Source organism: Somniosus microcephalus, chromosome 10 (genome assembly GCF_052327205.1).
Source record: "Somniosus microcephalus isolate GS21.2 chromosome 10, FLI_Smic_1.0, whole genome shotgun sequence".
In the NCBI taxonomy this organism is placed as follows: Eukaryota; Metazoa; Chordata; class Chondrichthyes; order Squaliformes; family Somniosidae; genus Somniosus; species Somniosus microcephalus.
Genome location: NC_140996.1, coordinates 166,379,150 through 166,404,815, shown reverse-complemented (window position 1 = coordinate 166,404,815; position 25,666 = coordinate 166,379,150). Strand labels below are relative to the sequence as shown.

The 25,666-nt window shown below is 47.0% G+C and overlaps 1 protein-coding gene across 1 annotated transcript in view; it reads left to right on the top strand.

The window, feature by feature from the left end:
* The window catches only part of c10h11orf65 (chromosome 10 C11orf65 homolog), a 154,933-nt gene that overhangs the window by 9,602 nt on the left and 119,665 nt on the right, over nucleotides 1-25,666 (top strand). Inside the window, exons 2-3 of the mRNA XM_085999101.1 lie at nucleotides 2,632-2,691; nucleotides 3,289-3,437. Coding sequence (XP_085855227.1) covers nucleotides 3,403-3,437 — 35 coding nt within the window. The 5' untranslated portion in view covers nucleotides 2,632-2,691; nucleotides 3,289-3,402. The remainder of the gene's footprint in view (nucleotides 1-2,631; nucleotides 2,692-3,288; nucleotides 3,438-25,666) is intronic.

Here is a 25,666-nt window from a genome sequence, read left to right as displayed (position 1 = left end):
TTCCGCATTGCCTGCATGCTTTGTCCTTGAACCAGCAGTCCCTCTGGTCATGGGTGGATCTGCCGCAGCGATAACATCTCTCGAAACCCCGTGTCATTTCATGGGTGCCAAAGTCCTGTGGCTTTTGCTGTATCTCTGCAGCTCCTCTTGCTGCTGCTTCGTATGATACAGCCACACTGAAAGCCTTGTCCAGTGTCAAATCTTTCTCAGAAAGTAGCCTTTTCTGTGTTCCTTCACTTAGGAGACCGCAGACGAATTTGTCTCGTAGAGAATCTGCCAGTCCTGCCCCGAATTGGCAGTGCTTTGACAGCTTTCTTAATTCGGCGAGGTAATCAGCGTTACTTTCATTCTTGTGCTGATTCCTCCTGAAGAATTTGAATCGTTCCGCTATCAGCAGCGGTGTTGGGTTTAAGTGCTCCTGTAGGGTATCAACAATCTCCTTAAAATTCTTGTCCATCGGTTTGGCTGGAGTGATTAAGTTTCATAACAGCCCGTATGTCCTTGCGCCCATCAGATTTAGAAGTACCGATGCCTTTTTATCATCCTCTACTTCATTCGCTGTGCAATATACCTCCACTCTTTCCACATATGTGGTCCAATCCTCTATATCACTATTGAAAGCAGTTAATATTGCCAGTCTTAGGCATCCTGAAAATCAAAAATGGCGCCTCCCGCGCTTTCCTTTCTTCCCTGCCGAGAAAAAATGGCGCCTCCCGCGCTTTCCCACCGCTGCCGCTGCTGACAACGCTGTTCTCCGTGGTTTTTTTTTTACACAGATATTTTTAATAGTTGGAGACTCGTTCCCGCCGGACTCTCTGGGACTTTTCCCTCCCTCTGCTTGGTCCGAACGCCGACCTGCTTTGCAGTGCCGGCCGTCTCCCGAGTGCTCCACCCTCCGTCTCTGTTTGCCTCCGCCTTCCGACTCGCTGCTCGGCCCCGCTGCAGAGCCACCCGATCGAGCCCCAGCCCGCCGCCCAGGAAGGATTAGTGCAGTACCTGCCACCAGCCCGGCTAGCTGGTGAAACCACAGTTTTTTTTTCTTTTTTTTCTTCGACCTTCGTCTGAGGAATCGATCTCCTTGAGGTGCTGCCGAATTGCAGGTAAGTCCATTTCCAATTCGTCGCCACTGTTGTATCCGTGTGTTAATGGAGACACGGAATGCAGGAGTTGGTTTAACAGGTGTTTACTGAACAAAGTCTGGAGGTGAACTAAAAGATACAAGACGCTATACAGGCTTATATACCCGAGTGGTCACTACCGGTATTACAGTACACAGGGGCTCTTAAAGGTACATACACTACATTTACAATCTATATTAACGATTTGGAGGAAGGGACCGAGTGCAACATATCCAAGTTTGCCGACGATACAAAGATGGGAGGGAAAGCAATGAGTGAGGAGGACATAAAAAACCTGCAAAAGGACATAGACAGGCTAAGTGAGTGGGCAGAGATTTGGCAGATGCAATATAATGTTGGAAAGTGTGAGGTTATGCACTTTGGCAGAAAAAATCAAAGAGCAATTTATTATCTAAATGGAGAGAAACTGCAAAGTGCTACAGCACAAAGGGATCTGGGGGTCCTGGTGCATGAAACACAAAAAGTTAGTATGCAGGTGCAGCAGGTGATCAGGAAGGCCAATGGAATCTTGGCTTTTATTGCAAGGGGGATGGAGTATAAAAACAGGGAAGTCTTGCTGCAGTTATACAGGGTATTGGTGAGGCCACACCTGGAATACTGCATGCAGTTTTGGTTTCCATATTTAAGAAAAGATATACTTGCTCTCGAGGCGGTTCAGAGAAGGTTCACTCGGTTGATTCCGGAGATGAGGGGGTTGACGTATGAGGAAAGGTTGAGTAGGTTGGGACTCTACTCATTGGAGTTCAGAAGAATGAGAGGCGATCTTATCGAAACATATAAGATTGTGAGGGGGCTTGATTGGGTGGATGCGGGGAGGATGTTTCCACTGATGGGTGAGACTAGAACTAGGGGGCATAGTCTAAGAATAAGGGGCTGCCCTTTCAAAACTGAGATGAGGAGAAACTTCTTCACTCAGAGGGCAGTAAATCTATGGAATTTGCTACCCCAGAGAGCTGTGGAAGCTGCAACATTAAATAAATTTAAAATGGAGATAGACAGTTTCCTAGCAGATAAGGGAATTAGGGGTTACGGGGAGAGGGCAGGGAAGTGGACGTGAGTCTAGATTCGGATCAGCCATGATCCTATTGAATGGCGGAGCAGGCCCGAGGGGCCGTATGGCCTACTCCTGCTCCTACTTCTTATGTTCTTATGTCCTTCGTAATCTAACGCTTCTTCAAGGCACTACCTGAGTAGGCGGAGTATTTGAGGTCACCAACCCTATCCAAACTGGAAGAGGTAGTCCTGTTCAATCTGGCACTTGAGGCCTCTGTGACAGTAGTGCATCTATGCAGGAAGCACACATTGTCCTTTGGGCCTCTGTCTTGGGGGCCTCTGCAGCAGATGTTCCTGGAACTGCCACACTCTCTATAGTGCATTATAATGCAGTTATATGGTCCTCTAATGTGCTGTGCATGCTGCTGCCTGCTGCACCGTGTCTAATGCTACCCCCCCAATGCTTGATGTTCTGCAAACTTTACTGTTTTCCATGCAGGGCCTGTAAGCTGCAGATCCCCAGACTTGTCAGCAAGAGGTGATGTCACTTGACCCTCTGGTGAGCAACATCTTCCTCATCATGTGCTACCATCAGGTGCTTCTGTTTAATTGAGCAATGTGTCTCACCCAGTGCAGTCGTGTTTTATTAAAAAAAAGCCAGAGTTATGTCATAGATATGTTTAATGTGTATTTATGATAATACTAAATTACATTTGGATACAATCATTGACATGCTGTGTAATATATTTTAAAGAATTAACATATTTACATTTCTATTTCTCTATCACATCTTTGGGTGCACTGTCTGAGAGTTAGTAAAAATGTGTTTTGTCTCCGATATGACTGTTGCTGTATATTCTTTAAAGGTGGAAATCTCTAATACCTAAATCCACATTTATTCAACTAAGATATTTTCCATATATATCATGTATATTATATGAAGCTTACCAAACAGATCAGCAGCAGTTATATTTGGTCAAAACGTCCTTTGAAAATGTGGTAAAAACAACAAAAATTGATTAGGATTTGTATAAAATGTAATGATAATTATCAGCAGAAACAAACAAATGGAATTAAAAGCTCTTGAATAAATGTGTTGTCTTTAATTCCAAATAATGATAGACATTTTGCTACTATTGTATTTTTTAAATTGTAGGTGTGAGATACTGCAGTTCTTTAACCATACAGTGCATTCGTCAGACATCCAATATGGTAGCAGTTTTGGCGAATTAAATGATGTAATGACACCATCCTTGACAGTGAACAAGAAATGACTGAAGAAATAGCACAAACAAGCAAAGGCTGGTAAGAGACAGATTTGAAATTTTAGACATCTTGTTAGAATTTAACATTATACTGGCTCTGTTACATTTATGAATCTTTTATAACCCAGAAAAGGTTGTTGGGACCGCCTGGATTTTGAATATCTGACCTCTCATTAAAAAAAATTGTAAGTGCAATATAAACTGAACCAATCACACAACCTTGGGGAATGGGCCCATGTCTGGCAGATATATTTTAATAGAGATAAATGTAGTGCCATGCACTTGTGTAGGAGCAACTCCAAGCATGTGTACACCATTGTAGGATTGTATGCTCAGGGCTGCTGAATGGGAGAAGAATGCAGGGGTTATAATGCACGAGTCATTAAAGGTTCAGGATTAGTGAAGCTATTGTGAAAACAAATAGGGCATAAAAATGTATTGCCAGGGAAATTAAATATAAATGGAGAAATACTATCCTTTCTTTGTAGAAGGTCAGGCCACATCTAGAATACCATGTCCAGTTTTGGTCCCGCCACATGGAGGGGGAGATAGACGTCCTGGAATAGGTTCAGTGAAGGACAACCAGATTGATGCCTAGTTTAAGGACCCTCAGTTACTAGGACAGACTAAGAGACCTGTTTCTTTTTTACTTTGGAAAAGTGTAGACTTTGAGAAGATATGATTGAGGTCTTTAATATAATGAAATAATTAGATTCGGTCCAAGGATAGGCTTTTTGAGCTAGATAGGTTAGAGAGGGCCAGGGCCCACAAGTATAAATTACAAAGACATTAAGCTAGCTTTGAGACTTGGAGGCATTTCTGTTTCCAGAGCGTTACTGACCTCTGGAATAAGTTGCCAGCATATGCAGTGAGTGCGGATTCGCTGTAAACATCTCAAAGGGAACAGGACAAGTTCCTGAAAGTGACAAACTTATCTGTGTATGGAAGGTAGGTGAGTCATTGGGGATTGTGTCATTCAGTCACCATGGTCTCCTGGAGATAGCTTTTAGAGGTTGGAGAGGAATTTTTCAGAGTTTTCTCTAAATTGCCCTTACATTTTTTCCTTTGGTTGTTTGCCTCTCCCAGGAAGTTACATGGCTATGTGTGCAAGGGGGAGGGGCGGAATCCGGGTGATGATGTTCAGAGGTTACACTATACCAGGGTGGGACAGGCTTAATAAACCAGCTGGTCTTATCCTGTCCTTATTCATATGTTTCATATATATTTAAGGATGGAATTGTACCTCAGCACAAGCCACTACCTTTAGAAGAGGAAACATGATGGGTAATATATATTATCACAGTGACTGCTGCCAACGACCAGAAGCTGCGCAGAATAATATGTGGTGGTTTAAGTATGAATGTATAATAATGTAGTCATATTGCATGCCTATATCTATGGAGGTTTGGGTTGCTTTAATAATGTATAATAATAGCACGGGTTGGTTTAAGTATTAATGTATAATATTTTCGCAGGGGGAGGATTGCGGAGATTTATTTATACGGAGCACAAACTCCGTGTGAAGGGAAAGAAGAAAATTAATAGAAATTGGCGTTTACTGTGTTTTGCTGACGCAGATTTTCTTTTCCTGCTGCGGCTCTGTTCGGCAGTAGCGATCTCCTTTCACCACCCGCTCCCCTCCTTTCTCTCTGGAAGGGTTTTCTTTGTAACGGCGACAATATTTTCTTTCCAGTTAGCGAACAACCAAAAAAAACACACAAACTGCGCATGTGCAACTACTTCAACTTCGTGGCAGCAGTCGCTGCTTATTATAGTAAATGTAATTATGACATCATTACATTTCAACCAATGCTATCAGCCACGGTGACTCATACAGTTGTACAGGGGCAGTGATTTTTTGCAAACCACTGACCTTTTAAACAAGACTTTATTAGAAATTCTTTCTCATCTGACACTATTCGATCCTTTTGAAAGTGTGCATGCTGGAGATGTCAGGATATGATTTCCACAGCCAGGTAGCAAACTTTATGGAAGTACTTGAGCCCTGACTCAGTTATTTTTATCTCCTCTTTTGGGCAATGATGTAAAACATTTTGAAAAAGTTGGTTATAATGGGGCCTGAAATACATAATTGCTGTAATAAGTTGTATTTCTCATTTCCACAACATAGTTTGCTATTAATCTATAAATTACGATAAGGGAGAACATCTTCTCAATAATTTTCTCCTTGCCCATGCAGGAATCATACCCTGCATAACCCAAGACATTAGTTACTTTGTTGGGTCGTTTGTGGATAAATTTAGAGAGCAGAATGTCTGGCTTCTAAATTTCAGAAATGCAGTCCTGAAAATTTATCGCAGATGGAAAACATCTATTAATTACGCCATATAAAAGTTTGCTTTAGTAAATGCCTAATTTTTCCAGTGTCTTATCTATGTTTACAAGTACCACTAAGTAAAGGATAAAATCTGTTTCTACAGGAATAAGCAGCAAAAAATTACACTGCGCATGCTTGCTGCATGCCATTTTGGGGCTTTTTAGATCACGTAGTGCTTGAAAAACAGGCACTAGGTGGCCTAATTTAACCCCCGTTCTGTGGAATGCACTAGTGAGTGGATTTCTCTCTCACATGGCAGCTGTTGATGATTCTGCCATTGCCATTTACACCTCATCTAGACTCATCTTTTGTTTCTTGTCCCAGTACCATTTCTTTTTGCCTTTCACCTTTTGTCTTTTAATCTCTCCTGCCTTTCATCCTATCACAGACCTTCCCTTTTGTTCTCCCCCCCCCCCTCCCTTTCCCTGCCCCTACACTTGCTTAAAAATCTGTTACATCTCTACCTTCTTCCAGTTCTGACAAAGGGTCTCAGACCTGAAACGTTAACTCTGGTTTTTCTCGCTCCATGGATGCTGCCTGACCCACTCAGATTTACACAGTTTTCGGTCTTTACTTGCTATGGAACAAAGTAATGCTTATTTCTCTGTTAGAGCTACACCTGCTTTACAACTCCGAAACAAAAGAAAACAAAAAATTCCTGTCTGGTACACACCCAGTTACCACCACACCCAGTTACAGTAGATAATTACTTTGCTCAGGGAACATTAGTAAGGCTTTAATTCCAGCTGCCAAGACTAGTTTTTCTTGTTTCAGAAGGCTTTTTGGCACTTAACTTGATCTAGGCAAATGATGTATTTTCTTATTCGTCAACATAGACATCTAAAAACAATGGCCTAGAAATTCAGTAGTGTGCGCCAGCTGTTAGCACCTTAGGAGGAGTAGATCTCGAGCGCTAGGCGCTTAGCGGCCGGGCGCAGCACGATCTGCGCCTCGCCCCAACTTCAGTAGACATTTAGCGCCGGCGCAAAGTCTTTGCGCGCGCCCTGCTGCGCGCGCAGATTATGACGTCATTTCCTCGTGCAACGCCCTTTGTGCGCCCCAAACCGGAACTTCAGTCGCGCCGGCCCATTGTGCGCCGGGCGGCCCTAACGACTGTGGAGTGGAACGGTACACAGCCAAAGCGGGCCGCGGGGAGCGCAAATTAAAGGGCACTTACCCTGCACTATAAAGGGCTGCCATTTTGCAGCAATCACTCCTGTGCAACGGATTTTTTGAAAAAAACCAAGGAAGGGAGCTTACTGCTTTGGGCCAACACTAGGACAGGTATTTTTGGCTTCAGGCCAGAGCTTGGCAATTCGCCTTCACTGATATCTCATTGTTTGCCAGCATATTATGGGGGCTGCATGGGGTGCCAATGCTGAGTTTCAGGATTATGTCGGAAGGGCTCGCAGACGCTGGGTTAGAGGGGCAGCCCTGGCTAGACGCAGAGGGGACAACAGGCGTCGGCAACGTGGGCCTTACCCACTCAGGCAATACCGCCAGCAGGTCTCGTATCTCAACATGACTGGCGCGCGATGTGTTAGGAGGCTGCGATTCAGAAGGGAGGTGGTTGCAGAGATCTGCCATCTGCTTCACAGAGATCTGCGTCCACAGCTGAGTTGCAGGACGTCTCTGTCGGTGGAAGTGAAGGTGACGGTGGCTCTGAACTTCTATGCCACCGGCTCCTTCCAATCAGCTGCTGGGGACATTGCTAACATATCCCAGTTCGCCATCCATTGCTGCATCCACCAGGTCACCAATGCCCTTTTCAGAAGGAGACGCCAATTCATCTCCTTCCCCATGACCCTGGAGAGGCAGCAGCAGCGTGCAGTGGGATTTGCAAGAATCGCGGACTTCCCCATGGTGCAGGGCGCCATTGACTGCATGCATGTGGCTTTGCGGGCACCTGTGGACCATCCCGAGGATTACCGCAACCGGAAGGGCTACCATTCCCTCAACGTACAGCTGGTGTGTGACCACAGGCAGCGCATCCTAGCTGTCAATGCCCGCTTTCCAGGCAGCAGCCACGATGCCTTTATCCTGCGACAGACTACTGTGGCTGATATCTTCCAGGCACAGCCTCACCCAAGAGGATGGCTTATCGGGGACAAAGGCTATCCTTTGTGTACCTGGCTCATGACCCTGCTCCGCGCGCCCAGGACCCCTGCTGAAGAGGCATACAACGAGAGCCATCAAGCGACTAGGAACATCATAGAACAAACAATTGGCGTCCTCAAGCAACGGTTCCGCTGCCTGGATCGTTCCGGCGGATCGCTGCAGTATTCGCCGGAGCAAGTCTCCCAGTTCGTGGTCGTTTGCTGCATGCTGCACAACCTGGCTATCCGCAGGACTCAGGCACTGCCACCTCACGCTGGAGCACCACCTCAGGAGGAGGAGCAGGAGGAGCATGAGGAGGAGGAGGAGGAGGAGGAGTACCAGGCCAGGAGGGAGGCACAAGGTCCAAGGGCCGCCCGTCGGCGGCTTATTGAACGTCACTTCTAGGCCCCCTGTCAGAGCATGGCTTGTGCCAATGAAAGAACATGAATGCAGCCGCTCCGCAAGCCCTCAGCCGCTTAAGGCAACAAACACTTCAAAGATCAAACATGGACAATATGAATAAATAAAATGCTTTATTGAACAAACTCAGGGCCCTTCCCACATGAAACCCCAAAACAGACAAGACCCCCCAAAAAACAGTCACACACATGACTCACTCCCACAACCTGGGGAGGAATAACAAAACATTTGAACAAAAATGGCCTTCATCCTCGGCCTTAACAGAACAACCATCCCCAGAAACAAAACAACCATCCCCAGAAACAAGACAACCATCCCCAGAAACAAGACAACCATCCCAATATAAACAAATATTTGTCCACACCCTCTACTTTGTGGCCCGCGAGGGCGATTCCTTGTCCAGCCTTTGGCGGCCCCTGGCCGCCCTGCTGCTCCTCCTCAAACCGTGGCCAGTGGCTGCAGCAAGGCTGGGGGAAGGCTCCTGAGGGGCACATGTCGTCACGGCAGATGCCCTTGGGGGTCGGCCTAGACGAGGTCTGGGCCTCGAGGGGCCGGCTGGTGAATGCTGCAGCTGTGGCTGGCCAGCATCAGTCGGACCAGCATCTCGTGGCAGCTCCACTGGGGGAGTGACAGTGGCGGCTGGAGGAATGGGGGCAAGCTGGTCAAGTGACACACTGGCACTCGCCCGGGCCCGCACTGCAGCATGCGCTGCCATGTGCTGAACGACAGACCGCTGTGCTGCTACAGCGCGGCGGGTGTCCTGGCGATGCCTGGCTGACGCAGCGAGTGTGGCAGCAGTGAGTGCCCGTGCTGCCCTGGTCTGTGACCGCATCAGACCAGCCAGTGACTGCACGGCACCACTGATCAGCTGCCCACTCGCTGCCTGTGCTGCCACGAATTCGGCACGACTCGCGTCCTGTGCTGCCCCGAATAGCTCCAAACTCCTGGCCTGTGAGGCCCCGAACTCGGCCACACTATGAGCCAGGGACTCGATGGCCTCAGGCATCCATGCCACAACCTCCATGAGCTCGGTGTGCCGGCGCTCCGAGTCCACGGACATTTGATCGAGGAGGCGCAGCTCCTCGGAGTTGACCGTCGGCGGACTGGAGGCCGGATTCTCCCTCTGGGGAGAAGACCGCCGAGCTGGCCGACCCTTCCCGCGTTGCTGGATGCCACTGGGCCCAGCAACTACACCCCTCTGGGAAGAAGGCCGCTGAGCAACCGCACACCCCCTGCGTTGCTGCACGCCACTGGTCCCAGGAGCGACACTCCCCTCCGACACTTCCCCCATGCTCTCCTCCAGGGAAGACGTGTCCCCTACATTGGCATCCCCTGGCGCGGGTGAGGGTTCCCCTGATGGGCCGCCTTCCTCTTCCTCTTCCTCCTCCTCTTCCGAGAGGCTGTCAGTGGCAGCTTCAGGGACCTCCTCCTCACCATCTGAAAGCAGGAAGGGACAAGAGTAGCTTTAGATTGAGGAGAGGGCGTCAGCGAGGGCGGCATGAGTGGTGGCATTCAGCGCATTGGTCGGACAGTGGCAAAGGATGTAGATCTGATGCGCAAGCGGGACGAGAGAGGTCCAAAAGGTGATGTCCTTACCATTGGTGCCCAGAACAGGGTCGGCATCTCCACTGGCAACGGGGCCAATCACCCGGGCTCCCATGAGGCGACCCACGCGCTCTTCCAGGTCAGTGAGCTGCTGGATCTGGGGACCGCCTCCCCCGGTCTCAGCCCGGCTCTTCTGATTGTGGGCCAGCTTGGCCTGCAAGAGAAAGGACGGCCTCTAAGTACAGTGTGTAGCCCTCATCTGGTGTGCACTGCCTCCCATGGTCGAATAGCTTGGCCAGTGTGGAGCCCTGATCTGGTGTGCACTGCCTCCCATGGTTGAATAGCTTGGCCAGTGTGTCAAGTGCAGAATGTGCAATTGATGTTCATGCCAGTCCCATAGCTGCTGGATGAGGGCTGGCCATTAGGGCTTTCAGGTCCCTTTGCCCATAATGTGAGGTGCACATGCAAGGATGAGGAGGACACTGGAAAGGCTACTCACCCTGACAATCCTCGTGAGGTCATTGAACTTTTTTCTGCATTGGATACAGTTCCTGGGGACCTCGCTGTTGGTTGTTACCCTGATGGCGACCTCCCTCCAGGCTTTCCTGTAGACGCTGGTCGCAGGCTTCTTCCCACTGTCCGGGAACAGGTGTTTGCGTCTCCTCTCCAAAGCCCTAACCAGCACCCTCAAATCATGGCCAGTGAAGCGCTGCGCTCGTTCACGGGCCTTCTGCATCTTTCCCGGCGCTATTTCTGTTCAGCAGCAGTGTTTAGGCCTAGCTGGAGGGCTGCAATGTCCAGGGCGTGGCAGCAGACGAACTCGACCCTTCCCCCTTTAAGAGCTGGCCGGCGCCAGGGTGTCTACTGTCAATCAAGAAATGACCGCACCTGCGCTGCGCCCGGCCTCGGCAGTTTAGCTCAGCACCGCCGGCTTTGCGCCTAAAGATAGTTGTGGAACGCCAGTTTTAGCGCTCGAGCAAACTCTTAGGGCGAAGCTACTGAATATCGGCGAAGTGGCCTCGACTTTGCGCCGGGCGCAAACTTTAGCGGCCGCCCGACTTTTCCGCCCCAAAAGTGGCTATACTGAATTTCTAGGCCAATGTCTCTGTTTTATATCTCCTTTAGATTTCCAGTGCCACATACCATTCAGTGGCCATTCACGGTACCACAGAGTGGTAGGATGCAGTTTACATACAAAATTCCCCCACTTGTTGATCTCAGTCAAGCTACTGTGGTCAGTGAAGGCCAGGTGTAAGTAGAGTTAGAAAATGGAGCATCTCCTAATGGCCACTTCTCAGGATATCAACAAATGCATGCCCTCCAATGCCTGTCAGGGGCTGGCTGCTCATGCAGCAGCACAAGTGCAGCCTGCAGCAGGTCCATCTCAGGACTTGGCTGCTGTGAGATGAGGGCTGTGTCAGCACCAGGAGGCTCATATTGCAATGCAGCTGCCAGCCAGCTCATGCACACCTGCTACTGAGGTAGCACCTAAGAGAATCACAAAACTAAAAGAAGCACCATGGCACCAAAAACATATGAGTTCATATTAAAATGATGGTTGCACTAAAGTTGTTAACTAGTAGACATTGTTCTTAGAAAGATTTGGATGTTGCCTTCATGTGATGACACGAATGGGAACTTTGTAAGTTGTTGCACGCAGAGAAAGATCTGTCGATGATGATATATTTATGGAGGAATGCATAGGTCAGATATTGTAGTCAAGAGAAGGTGACCTGTTCAAGATTACCACTAATGTCTTGCAAACGGCAATAGATTGTCTTTCGTGTCCTCTTTAGGCTGCTGCTGCTCCTTTTGCTGATTCCCCTTGCGGCTTCAAGGCCTGATTCCTCGGGAGCCATTATGGTGCAGCTTATTTGTAAGGCAGGAGTTGTGCATCATGCAGTACATGACTAAGACCCTTCTGACCCTAGCGGGACTACATTTCTCAATGTTCGCAGATCAGGTGAGCCACCCAGAAATGTGCCTTTCTGGGTCAAAGCTTGCACTGCCTTAAAATGAAGGGGTTGCAACAAATTCTGGGAAGTGAGTATTTACTACATGATTCTGTGATGATGGTCGGAAAGAAGCTGCATATTGAGAGGGTGGAATCTTTTCCTGTTGATGTAATTCAGTGCAGTACTGAGGGCATACTGCATTGTCAGAGATGTCAAAAATGGCTTAGGAAAAACAGCCTGATTCACAGATCAGATGTTGGTAGTCATGCTACAACAAGTCCTGCAACAAAAATATCTTATTTGGAGGAGGGTCCACTGTGCAATAAACAGGAGCCGGTAATCTTCTCAGAGCTGCCCCTGCTCTGCCGCTATAACTTTGCCAAAAGTATGGCGGAAACTCAGATTACGCATGTAAACGGGGTTTTTGCCAGAATCTTGGTGAAATTACGACCATGCAGCAGTTCTGTAGAAATTCCCAGCCAGTGCCATTTTTGACCAGGCCTCCAGTACAGGTCAGGCATTCCACGTGCAATATGGGGTTTACCCTAATTTAAATAAAATGGGGCCTTAATGAGCCTTGTGCACAGTCCATGTACTGTAGGGTAACCATATTTTCAAAACTAAATCCAGAGACACACAGGCAATGTTCCCCCGTAATTTTTTGGGGGGAGTGTGGCCCCTTTAATGGGCTGCATGGCCCATTCAAAGTTCCGCACATGTGCAAAATTTAAATTTTCTAAAAGCTGGTCCCGGGCTGTGTGGGACTGGCAGACAGCTGTGCGGCTGCACAATTTAGATACAATGAATCATGAATCTTGCGTGTGTTCTGGCAATAGTGCTGTACCATCTACTTGTCCCCGAATACCCTAAATTTTAATTTCTCAATTTTAAATCTGTTCCCAACAGACTGAGATTTTCCATGAAACACCCTCTGTCTCAGAAGGTTTCAGATTGACAAACCACTTCCTGGTGGGACAATTTAGAACTTGCCTTCATTTATTCAATAAAAAACCACGATGCACCATACAGGTAAAAACTGGTAAAGTAAATCAAATCCACTCACCCACCAGCTCTCGCCACTCCTTTGGCTTCTCCCGCGCGTTTGAAGGTCCCACCCTCCAGCCAGTCACTTTTGGATGAAATACTGATCAGAGGACTCAATCCCCTACAGAGCTATAGATAGAGCCTTTTCTCAGCTGCATTGCATTGTGGGAAGACAGGGTCACCATTGACACCTCCATTCAATCCGCTCCAGGAATTCGTTCCTGAACTCAAACCGGCTGAGAATGAAACAAGTTTCTGTGCATTAGCATTGAAAAAAACAAAGGGCTAGAAGTTCATCAGTTGAGCGCCACTCCGTAGCACGATAAAATGGTGATAAAATGACAGCCACCGCTCTTTCGCCAGTTGGTGGCGGGTGTAGTGTATGTACCTTTAAGAGAGAACTACTTTTACAGCTCCTGTATACTGTAGTACCGGCAGTGACCACACCTGTATATAAGCCTTGAGCATGCCTCTGTACTGTTAGTCTTTAGACTACCCTCCTCCAGTTAACACCTGTTGATTGTTAATTTACAGCCTCCGTCTAGTTATTGGAAAACATCATACTTTAAGAATCACGGATTCAACAGTGGCGACGAGGTCGATTTGAATCTACCTGCAACTCTGCATTTCCTTTGAAGGATTCGCTCCGGGAGGACGGTGGAAGAAAGTCGAGGCCAGAAGCACGGGCGTCGACCACGAGCAACCGCCCAGTCATCCGGCAGAGAGTGAACATCGCAGGGGAGGCTGTTGAGAGCTGGGCTTGGTTCTCCAGCCACGACGATCCAGCAACAGACTGGCAACAGGTACAGCGCAGACCCTTCCCGGACAGCGGCGGCTGGAGCCGACCGACGGCACAGAAAAGGCCGAGCAGCGTTGACGGGATAAGAGAGAGGGTGAAGCGCACAGGGCGCAGCCGGGGGTTGAAAATCGAGCGGCGTCGACGGAAAACAAAAAGAGAGAGAAGGTAAAGCAGCAGCCGGGTTCAGGACCGAGCAGCGGCAACGAGAGAGGCGCACAGGAGAACGCGCAGAGCACAGCCAGGGCTCAAGGGCTGAACAGCGTCCACGGGGGGAAAGAAAGGAAGCGTGGGAGATGCCATTGAGCCACGGAGAAGAAGGGAGAGCGCGGGAGATGCCATTTTAGAAGCCGCAGCGGAGAAGAAGGGTGAGCGCGGGAAGAAAGGAAAGCGCGGGAGACGCCATTTTAGACAGTTTAATCACATCCAGGGATGCCGAAGAGTGGCAGTATCACTGCGTTTGACAATGAAGTCGAAGATTGGGCGACATATGTGGAACGCATTGAGGTGCACTGCAAGGCGGATGAAGTGCCAGATGCTAGGAAAGCACTGGTTTTGTTGAATTCCATGGGTGCAAAAACTTATGGCTTACTGCGAAACCTAATAACCCCAGAAAAGCCAGTGGATAAGAATTTTGAAAGCATAGTGGAAATCCTACAGGACCACTTAAACCCCACACCGCTGCTGATAGCAGAAAGATTTAAGTTCCACAAAAGGAACCAGCATAAAGACGAAAGTAATGCTGAGTACTTAACGGAACTGCGCAAGCTATCGAAATATTTTATTCGTCGATAATTGAACGATTGCCAGTAACTAACGCGGATATAGAGAAGGAGACCCGCAATGATCCGACACTGTCTCAGGTATATGATTTGACGGTGAAGGGATGGCCAACACATGGCGACTCACTGTTGCCAGCATTCTCATCCAGAAGAGAACAGCTGTCAGTATGCCAGGGGACCTTGATGTGTGGATCCCGAGTGGTAATTCCACCTAAGTTAAGGGAGAGAGTGCTCAATGAGCTTCACGAAGGCCATCTGGGAGGGGTGAAAATGAAAAGCCTTGCTAGGGCTTATGTGTGGTGGCCGGGGATCGATCAACAAATCGAGGACCTAACAAAGAGCTGCTCAGGATGCCAGAAGGTCCAAAATGCACCACCACATGCCCCTCTACACCCATGGGAGTGGCCCTCCTCTCCATGGCAACGGGTGCATATTGATTTTGCTGGTCCATTCATGGACTCAATGTTCTTAATAGCAGTGGATGCGCACTCAAAATGGCCTGAGGTGCTCAAAATGTCCTCAACCACTACAGAGAAAACGATTGCAGTCCTACGGACCATATTTGCCAGGAACAGCTTGCCAGAGCAGATTTGCTCTGATAACGGACCACAGTTTGTGTCCGAAGAGTTTCGGAAATTTATGAGAAGGAATGGGGTAAGGCATTACACATCCGCCCCGTATCATCCAGCCACAAATGGATTGGCTGAGAGGTTCGTACAAACCTTTAAAAAGGCGATAAGGGCCATGTGCGATGATGAAATTCCACTACAGCATAAGCTGGACAATTTCCTGTTAGCCTACAGAAATGCGACACATGCAGTTACCAACCAGACCCCGGCCATGATGTTCTTTAACCGAAGGTTGAGATCTCGTCTGGATTTGCTCAGACCAAATGTGCGAAGAAATGTTGAGGATAAGCAATTCCAGCACATCAATGAAAAGCCGACAAGGAGCTTCAATGTAGGACAACCAGTCTTGGCCCGCGACTACCGAACAGAGAAATGGCAACCCGGAACGGTATGCACACGGCAGGGGCCATTAATGTACACAGTGGATGTCGGGGAGAACATTGTGAGACGCCACGTAGACCAGATCCTAGCGTCACAGGAACGAGTCAACCTCATGTCTCGCGTACCTGGGGATGAACCTGACATACCGGTAGCATCTACCTCAGAAACAGTAGCAGCGGAACCTGATGAACTAACCGACGAAAGGGGGCCAGAATCGCCTCCGCACCAAGAACAAGAACCTCAGGAAAGGCGCTATCCAGAAAGGATCAGGAAGCCGCCCCAAAGATTGAACCTATAAATGGACTATTTCAGTTTAATGTGCATGTTAAAGTGTTAACTGTTATTTGAATGTTATGGGTACTGTTAATCTAAAAGGGGAGGAATTGTAGTGTATGTACCTTTAAGAGGAAACTACTTTTACAGCTCCTGTATACTGTAGTACCGGCAGTGACCACACCTGTATATAAGCCTTGAGCATGCCTCTGTACTGTTAGTCTTTAGACTACCCTCCTCCAGATACACTTCTGCTTAATATCATTTTAAAGTGGATACTTTATGGAACTCGCTACCACATGGAAATGTAAGACCTTATTGATCTCTCAGAGTTCTTGGACAAGACACCAATAGGCAGCAGCCAGTATGTTTGAGCAATAGATCAAGATTTATTAAGCTTACAGCATAATATACTTAACAACAGGCGATAGTTTAACGAGTAGCTCGCAGCCCTTGGTCTCTGGAGCCTCTCCGACACAGGTTACGTCATCTTCAGTCTGTTCCTTTGTTCTCGCAGTAGGTCTGTGTGAAGTTGTTTTTCGCGTATCAAGGGTTTAACCCATTTCTTATCAAAAGTTCGTTTGGCCAGTGTCCATATATGGTCTTTAACAAAATCACCTTTTTTAATTGGTTCTAATAGTCAAAATACCATTGTCACTCAGACTAAGGGTAGCATCCTGACTCCCCCTGGCTCAGTATTTTCCAACAACTCTACCCTGTTTCATCATTATGTTGTTTATAGTTCTTCACCTCATTGGAATTCATCTTCTCTCTTTCATTTCTAGCTTTCCTGGTACAAGCAGTGTTAAGTGAACTCGAATTAAGCTTAGCATTATAATATGTTATTTAACAATTTAACCATCACTTGCAGCTTTGGCTGTTTTTTATCAGAGCTTAGTCAAAACTGCTTCTGTCCTTGCGACTGCATTTTGAACAAGCCTCGATATTTCCATACCCACAGGGAATTATGGATAAGATTAGTTGGTCAATGGCTGCACTTAAATTTAAACATATATGATTCTCATCTACTAAAGACCTATAAATACCAGTCTTTCGTACAGAATGGTTGAGACGAATAGCACAGATGCATTTAAAGGGAAGCTAGATAAGTACATGAGGGAGAAAGAAATACAAGGATATGTTGATAGAATGAGATGAAGTAAATAGAGTGGGAGGAGGCTCATGTGGAGCATAAATACCAGCTGAGTGGCTTGTTTCTATGCTGTAACTTCTATAGAATTCTATGTAAAGTCTGTCTATAGAATGTCTTAAACAACCTTAAGAAGTTTGGGTAAAAAATAAATATGTACAAACAGCTTCTTGGCTTTACAAGCAAGCTATATATTTCATTTGTGATAAAGTTAAATGTACTTGCCTGCACACATCACCACAACAACAACAGCTTGCATTTATATAAGTGCTTTTAACGTAGTAAAACATCCCAGGGTGCTTCACAGGAGCATTATCAAACAAAATTTGACGCTGAGCCACATAGGAGATATTAGAGCAGATGTAGCTTTTAAGGAGTGTCTTCAAGGAGGATAGAGAGGTGCAGAGGTATAGGGAGGGAATCGCAGAGCTTAGGACCATGGTAGCTGAAAGCATGGCTGCCAATGGTGAAGCAGTTAAAATTGGGGATGCTCAAGAGGCCAGAATTGGAGGAGTGCAGATATCTTGGAGGGTTTTAGGGCTAGAGGAGATTAGAGATGGGGAGGGGTGAGGCCATGGAGGGCTTTGAAAACAAGGATGAGAATTTTGAAATTGAGGCGTTGCTTAACCAGGAAACAATGTAGGTCAGCGAGCACAGGGGTGATGGGTGAACAGGACTTGATGCGCGTTAGGATATGGGCAGGGTAGAACGTGGGAGGCCAGCCAGGAGTGCATTGGAATAGTCAAATGTAGCGATAACAAAGGCATGGATGAGGGTTTCAGCAGCAGATGAGCTAAGACAGGGCAGAGTTGGGCGATGTTATGGAGGTGGAAATAGGCAGTCTTAGTGGTGGCGCAGATATGTGGTCGGAAGCAGATCTTGGGGTCAAATATGACACCAATGGGCCCTTCGGAGGATGCCAAGAGAGGCACAGAGGGAAACTGTAGGATTATCTAAGAGGGAGTCAAGCCTGGGACGGCAGTAGGCGAGTAGAAAGGTCGAGGATTGCTGAAGGGTTGGTGTAGGGATTTGGGAGGGCAGAGTACCCGAGAGGGGAAAAATGAAAGGAGGCATGATGACAGGAGAGAGGGATCTAGGAGGAGTAAAGAGAAAAGAAGTAAAAAAGGGGGAGAAAAAAAGTGGAATTAGAAATGATGGGCTTGGGTCTGGAACGGCAGTCAAAATGCGCACACGAATAGACATGGAAAACTCAAGTTACATAGGCTTGGTTGCATAGCAATTATTAGGATACATATATCCTGGTAGTAAATGGGGAATAGAGAGGAGACAATAGGAGAGAGTCCAGAGTTAAAGTCAGAAGTCCCGTGGTGGGATAAGGTTGGCATAGGTAGGGCGGAGTCAACATGGAGCATCGACAAACTGTTGTCCAAGTTCGGAGACAGGTGTGGTAGGCGAGTGAAGTCCAGAAGCTATTTGAAGGGTAGTGTATCGGAGGATGCACTGATGGAGGCATTTCCGTGGGAATGAAGATCCAAGAGGTTTGCAGAATCAGTTGCGAGGCAGGAAAAGAAATGGTAGCGAAGTTGGAGGGCACCATAAGATCCAGAAACCTTGGAGAAATCACAATAGAAACATACGTTGGAACTGCACTTTCACCTGCTACTGTGACCCCACTCTGACCCAGTAGCTTTATTTTAATATTTTTTGTGGTAGGCTCCCAGGACTACTAATGCCCTCTGTTGAAAGTTCTCCTCTGGTAAGAGAGAAATTTAGCACTACTGCAATAATTAAGTGGCTGCAGCAACTTACAGGGCAAGCCAGTGATTATCTGGGTGCAAGAAATTTGAGTACTGTGAAGAAAGGAAGGGTGTCTGAGGATGCTGCATTAGGCACAGAGCCTCTGAATTTTCTGACTCCTCCATTGATTGAAATAAGGCAAAGCAGACACGCAGGCAATCTTTGACACAGAGGGAAGGAAGCCTACCAAAGGGATGCTACAGACCTATGAAAGGAGATGGCCTGTAGGGATAATTACAGTCCTAGCCCTTTTGGGCTACCCCAGATCAGGCGTATTCCCCAGACGTTCACCTTCAACTTAAGTTAGAGATAGCCAAATTCCTAAATGGGTCTAAAGGTTCAGGCTATCTCTCCCTAAAGGAACGGAACAACTGAAGATGTTACCGTCCTCCAGATAGCACTTTTAATAAGTTGAACTAGACTGTAACCTTCCGGATATTATAAGGGTCCGGAATACCCCCCAGAATTCTGCAACTCCTTACAAAAGAGTGTACAGAATTTGTGGGTTCGTGAGTTTATACAGAATTACGCTTTGAGACAATTCTAAAAATATATAGTTTTATTTGAGAGCCAACATTCAGTTAACATCTGTTGAATCAGTCGCAACATTAACAATTCAAAATACAATTAGCTTACATTTCTTATTTCTCAGAGATCCTTATTCTCAAATCTTTACTTCGTTACATTTCTTATTTCTTACTTATTTCTAAATCCAGAACATCCACCAAAAATCAATACCTTGATTTACCCGAGACTCAAAGTTAAAGACTTACAGAGATGCCTCTGGAAAGTTGAGAAATGCCCTGCCCATTCAGCATGTTCTGACATTCTGTTAAAAAAGGTCTTTTGGCTTTGGTTTCTTCTTTGATGTTCTCTGCTGATGTCAGCTAATTGTCTTTATTGATACCTCTTTCGAATGCTTTCTATGTTACTATCAATTCAACTATTGCATGCATAATTATTTCTCTACCTTTAGGTGTTCCAAAAACCATCATAAAAACAATGATAGCTATGGTTTTTGTTTGATGTCATTCTTATAAAATGCTTTCCATTCAATTCTTAATATTGGCTTTACTGGTTTTAACAGACACTGAGTCTCCATGGTGTCCACGTTTAACACAAAAACAATGTAATTGCTTGGTGCCTCTATTGAAGTTATATCTTCAAAGCCTTCTTGTTGGTATGGTTTTTACTATATCTAAATTAAAGACACTTTAACCAGGGTGGTTCATGCATTTCTAACTATCTCAATTGGTTGCATATTTAATCTTATGGTTCCTGTTTTCCAAGTTTAACATAAAACTATTTGACCAGCAGATGTTTCTTTTCTTGATGTCATCTTTCAAAGGCACATGCCTCTTTTAATGTTTGTATTTCTGTTTCAACGTGTTAGTTTGTAACACCTTAAACTGGGCATTCTCATTGTGTTCGTTGCAAACTGTAGACCTTTCAGAAGCACCAATGGTTTGCGTCAATCTTTCATTGTTTTAGTACATTTAACTAATTCCCATTTCAAAGCTTGTTTACAACTTTGTTATCAACTGATCTTTTCTCAGAAGCCTGTATTCTGTTTACAGCCTGTCTGTTGAGACTTGTGTCTTTTAAACCCAGTATGTCTTTTATTAATAATATTAGAAATCTGTTCATGGTATCGTGTATTTCTCGGAATCATGGCTATTCCTTCACAGGCCTTAGCTATGAGTGCCATCTCCAATAATCCCCACACAGTTTTTCAGTACCATCAGAAGTTCAATAGTCTCAACAGGTTAGTCAAGAGAAGGCAGTTATACCTTTTACACCTTGTTCCATTGCAATGTTAGAAGCATATTTTTCAATTCCATCCACCTTGTCCTCCCTGTGTTGAATGCCTCTACTACTTACCTGAAATGTCCACAAGGTACCACAAGATCCTTCACACCCTCTTCCCTCCCCTGCAAATGTTGCTTCATTCACACCTGAACCAAAGTCCTACTAATGGCATTCTCTGTGACCGTGATGTGTTATCCCTCCTCATCCTCCTCAACCTCTCTGCAGCCTTTGACACAGTTGATCAAAACATTCCCTTCTAATGCTTCTCCTCCATTTTCCAACTTGGTGAGACTGCCCTGGCTTGGCTCCACTCTTATTTATCTGATTGTAGCCACAACATCTCCAGCAATGGCTTCTCTTCCCACCCCCACACTGTCACATCAGCAGACCACAGGCTCCATCCTTGCCCCTCTCTTCTTCATCTACAGGATAGCCCTTGGTGACGGGATCTATAGATAAGGGGTAAGCTTCCACATGTATACTGATGACACGCAGCTTTACTTCTCCACCACAGCACTAAGCAGTGGAATAGCGCCAAGGTGAATCTGGCACCTCAGCTTCAGAGCTGCTAGCACCTCTTCATGCATGCTGCATTCATTCTCTTCCTATCAAGCACAAACCCAGTGGCATCCACGCAGAAGGAAGTAGTTATAAATCCTGAGTGGGGTGCATAGGTGATGCACTGCTAATGAGTGGGCAGGAGGAACTGGGGCTGGAAATTGAGGAGGCATGTTTTGCTGGCCAGAGAGTCGGGAGATGTCAGCCCTTAGCTGGCCCAAATCTCAGGAGCCCAAGATTTAAAAGAGAGATGTTTGCAAAGCATCAAACACATGTTACTGTACTGGGCACAGTGTTCCAGAATGTGCTACAGATGGTGGCACCATGATGGATGTGTTTACAGCCATGCAGTAAACACTGGAGCACACGACAGCTCCAGAACAATCTACAGCAAATGTCCCCCCCTCCTCCCCCCCCCCCAACAGAGGAACTAAGGACAATCGTAACTTCTGGCATTTGTGCAGCAACTGCTGCTACAGACAGCTGGATCATGAGGCTACACAGATACAGTAGTGGTTAGGTACAGTAGTGTTAGTCACTCCTGTAATCAGGCTGAGCATCTTCCATTTAGGAGTGTCCATACGGCCCAGTTACTAACTATGCAATAGTGTAAGCCAGTGCTGTAACATTAGTACGATAGCAAAATACTGCAGATGTTGGAAATCCGAAATAACAACAGAAAATGCTGGAAAAACTCAGCAGGTCAGGCAACATCCGTGGAGAGAAATTTGAGTTGACGTTTCGGGTTGAACCCTTCTTCAAAACTGGAAAGAAAAGAAACTAGATCGGAGGCAGGGCTGCGATCGGACAAAAGAATAAAAGAAACAAAAGAAGTAAAAGAGATTAGAAGCTAGACGAGATGGTAATAGGCTGGGATTAGGTGTAAAGTGTACTGGCAGGGCAAAAGATAGCTGCCAGGTGTGAGAGAGAAACAAAAGGAAAGGGGGGGGGGGGGGAAAGGAGTGGAACAATTACAAGAGAAAATGAAATGGGGGCCGAGCTTATGATCTGAAATTGTTGAACTCGATATTGAGTCCGGAAGGCTGCAGACTGCCTAATCGGAAGATGAGGTGCTGTTCCTCGAGTTTACGTTGAGCTTCCGTGGAACAATACAAGAGGCCAAGGACGGTGAGGTCCGAGTGGGAATGGAGCGGTGAATTAAAATGACAGGCGACCGGAAGCTCGGGGTCACCCTTACGGACTGAACAGAGGTGTTCCGCAAAGCGGCCACCCAATCTGCGTTTGGTCTCCCCAATGTAGAGGAGACCGCATCGTGAGCAGCGAATACAGTATACTAGATTGCGAGAAGTACAAATAAATCGCTGTTTCACCTGGAAGGGGTGTTTGGGGCCCTGGACAGTGGGAAGGGGGGAGGTATAGGGGCAGGTGTTACATCTCCTCCGCTTGCACGGGAAGGTGCCAGGCGAAGAGGAAGGGCTGTTTGGGGTGATAGAGGAGTGGACTAGGGTGTCTCGGAGGGAGCGGTCCCTGCGGAATGCTGAAAGGGGAGGGGAGGGGAAGACATTAGTACTGTAACATTAGTACTGCCTTGAGATCTGAACTGGACACAGTCTAAGGATAAAGGGTAGGCCATTTAAGACAGAAATGAGGAGGAATTTCTTCACCCAGAGAGTGGTGAACCTGTGGAACTCTCTACCACAGAAGGCGGTGGAGGCCAGTTCATTAAATATATTCAAGAAGGAGTTGGATATATTTCTTAAGGCTGAAGGGATCAATGGGTATGGGGAGAAAGCAGGGACCGGGTACTGAATTTGGATGATCAGCCATGATCGCATTGAATGGCGGAGCAGGCTCGAGGGGCCGAATGGCCTACTCCTGTTCCTATCTTCTATGTTTCTATGTTTCATTGATTTCTCGCATGGTTCAGTTTCTTCAAAAGAACACTGAGCAAATCCTTGGTAAGACAAGGTGAGATATCATTAATCTGCTTTGTTTCACAGAGAGTGAGCATATGGAGCAGATTCACTTAGTTCAAAGAGTATATCTTGTATTTATGTAATTATACAAAATAACAAACACACTACATTTCACCACATTAGTGGGTCATCTAGCTTAACTTAAGCAAAATAACACCTAACTATCGTCTTGCATTCTCCTTCTGAATCTGTCCGAAGCTTGCCCTCCCAGCTCTTTGTTTAAAACCTAACTGACTGCCTCTGTCTCTGTCAATGTTTTCTATCACCTTGTGTCCACAGAATGGATCAGAGACTTCCCAACACAACCAGTGGGAGGTATTTATTGATTGCTGAGTCAGGCTAGCAAATTGCTTGTTATTTATACTCTCTCTACATTCTTCTTCTTCTTCTTCTTAGGCAGTTCCTCGGAACTGAGGATGACTTGCTTCCACACTAAAAATGTGTTCTCAGGTGACTGATGAGTCCAATGCATGTAAGATTCGCGAAATTTTCATAAATAATCACACAGGAAATTAGGGTTAATAAAACAGCTTTATTGACCAAAAGAAGCTTGTACAGAGAAACCTTTGATAAAAGGGCATACAAAATGGCCGCCAGCCCTCGTGACCAGCTTCTGGGACCATTTGAATTTCTGTTACTGCAAGCCAGACAGGCTTGTGGATTGAGGACAATAAAGCCCGCGAAAACCAGTTTCGGGAAACCGAAACTCATGGAACTGAGTATACATATGGATTAGATTATAAGTACAGGACAGATTTGGGTAGCAGGATGAGACCCATCAAGAAATGGGCGGACAATTGAATGAACACTTTAACCCATTTACTGTACAAAGAGAAGCCGTTTAACAGCCATCAAGGGCAATCTCCAGACCGATTAATATACAAGCCGAGTTACGGTGACAAAGCAAAGACATTATCGGCCCAGGAAGGCCAGTTAAGCTATCACCGACTCCCGTTATGAAGACAAAACAACCCTGCAGAGAGTTCTGCCCGCCAAAATTATTACAAAGACCGGACTATGATTTGGCGGGAGATAAGAATGTTCCAAAAGGGTATAACTGTGGATTGAAAAAGTCCATCAGGGCTTCACTTCTTGAACGCTTCAGAAACGCTTCGGGACAGACTCTTCGGTTAGACAGCACTTCGGTTGCGGAACGTGTTCGGTGTTCGGGCAGGCAAGGCCCAGCCACGACGGGAAGACGACGAGGGTGGCCCGGGTACTTTTGTCGGGAGATCATCGACGACCCAGGCCGAAGAAGAAGACACCCTGTACTCCAGCTCTGCTTCAAATCAGAAGGACAATCATGACTGTATAAAGAAAGCTTTTTGGGACCAGCGTCCCGCCCCGGGGAAGACCATCGGGAGATTGACGACCCAGGCCGGAGAAGGAGACACTCAGGGCCCGGCACTCCAGTGTCTCAACATCACATCGGTAATGGATTCACCCATGTGCATCCAGTTCTTAAAATCACGTCGGTAACGGATTCATCCGTGGCGAGCGTTCACCAAGGCTGTACCGGCTGCCTACATCGCAGGAGAACCAAGAGGAAAACAAGCTGCGCCAGAACTTTCCAAACCCACGTGACGACGGAAAGCTGTGTCAAAAGGCTGCAAACCCCCTTTTCGCAATTCTTAAGGTGGTGAGCATGATCCCGAGTTCCTCAAATCGAAACTTAGTTAGGTCTAGGGGAGGGGGTTAAGGGTAGTTGTAATGTGTTACCCCTTTTACGATGTGCCGTGTGTTCCCCATTTCCGTAGAATTAAGTTTATAGATGTGTGCATGCTTGTAGTTGCTTTAATCTGTGCATATGACATGTATTTTATAATGCTGCAAACTGTTCAATAAAGGCATCCATTTCGTGCTATTCGACCTGGTCTATTGAGTTTTTTTTCTGCACTACAGCTCCCTGCATCTAAGTCCAAGGTCAAGAACCGTAGGGGCGAGTGGGTCGAACCACTCACGGGTAATTATTGCAAGAAGCCTGGCAGGAGACCAGAGCAAGCAAGAGAAACCCCCTACATGCAGGAACTACAGTCTCTGTCACAGGTGGGGCAGACGGTGGTTGAAGGGGCGGGTGGGTGGGGTGCTTGGGTTGACGTGCGCTCCTTCCGCTGTTTGGGCTTGGCTTCCGCTTGCTCCCAGCGAAGAGACTCGAGGTGTTCGGTGCCTTCCCGGATGCTTCTCCTCCACTTTGTGCGGTCTTGGGCCAGGGATTCCCAGGTGTCGGTGGGGATGTTGCACTTTTTCAAGGAGGCTTTGAGGGTGTCCTTGAAGCATTTCCTCTGCCCACTTGGGGCTCTCTTGCCGTGTCAGAGCTCCGAGTAGAGCGCGTGTTTTGGGAGTCTCGTATCGGGCATGCGGAGCTGATCGAGCGTGGTCAAAGCTTCGATGCTGGGGATGTTGGCCCGAGCAAGAACACTGATGTTGGTGCACCTATCCTGTCAATGGATTTGCAGGACCTTGCGGAGGCAGCGTTGGTGGTACCTCTCCAGCGCTTTGAGGTGTCTGCTGTACATGGTCCATGTTTCTGAAGCATACTGCTCTGTAGACCATGAGCTTGGTGCTGGGTTTGAGGTCCTGGTCTTCAAACACTCTCTTCCTCAGGTGACTGAAGGCTGCACTGGCACACTGAAGGCGGTGTTGGACTTCGTCATCGATGTCTGCCCTTGTTGACAGTAGTTTCCTGAGGTATGGAAAGTGGCTCACGTTGTCCAAGGCCTCGTCATGGATTTTGATAATCGGGGAGCAGTGTGACGGGGGCAGGTTGGTAGAGGACCTTTGTCTTACGACGTCTGCA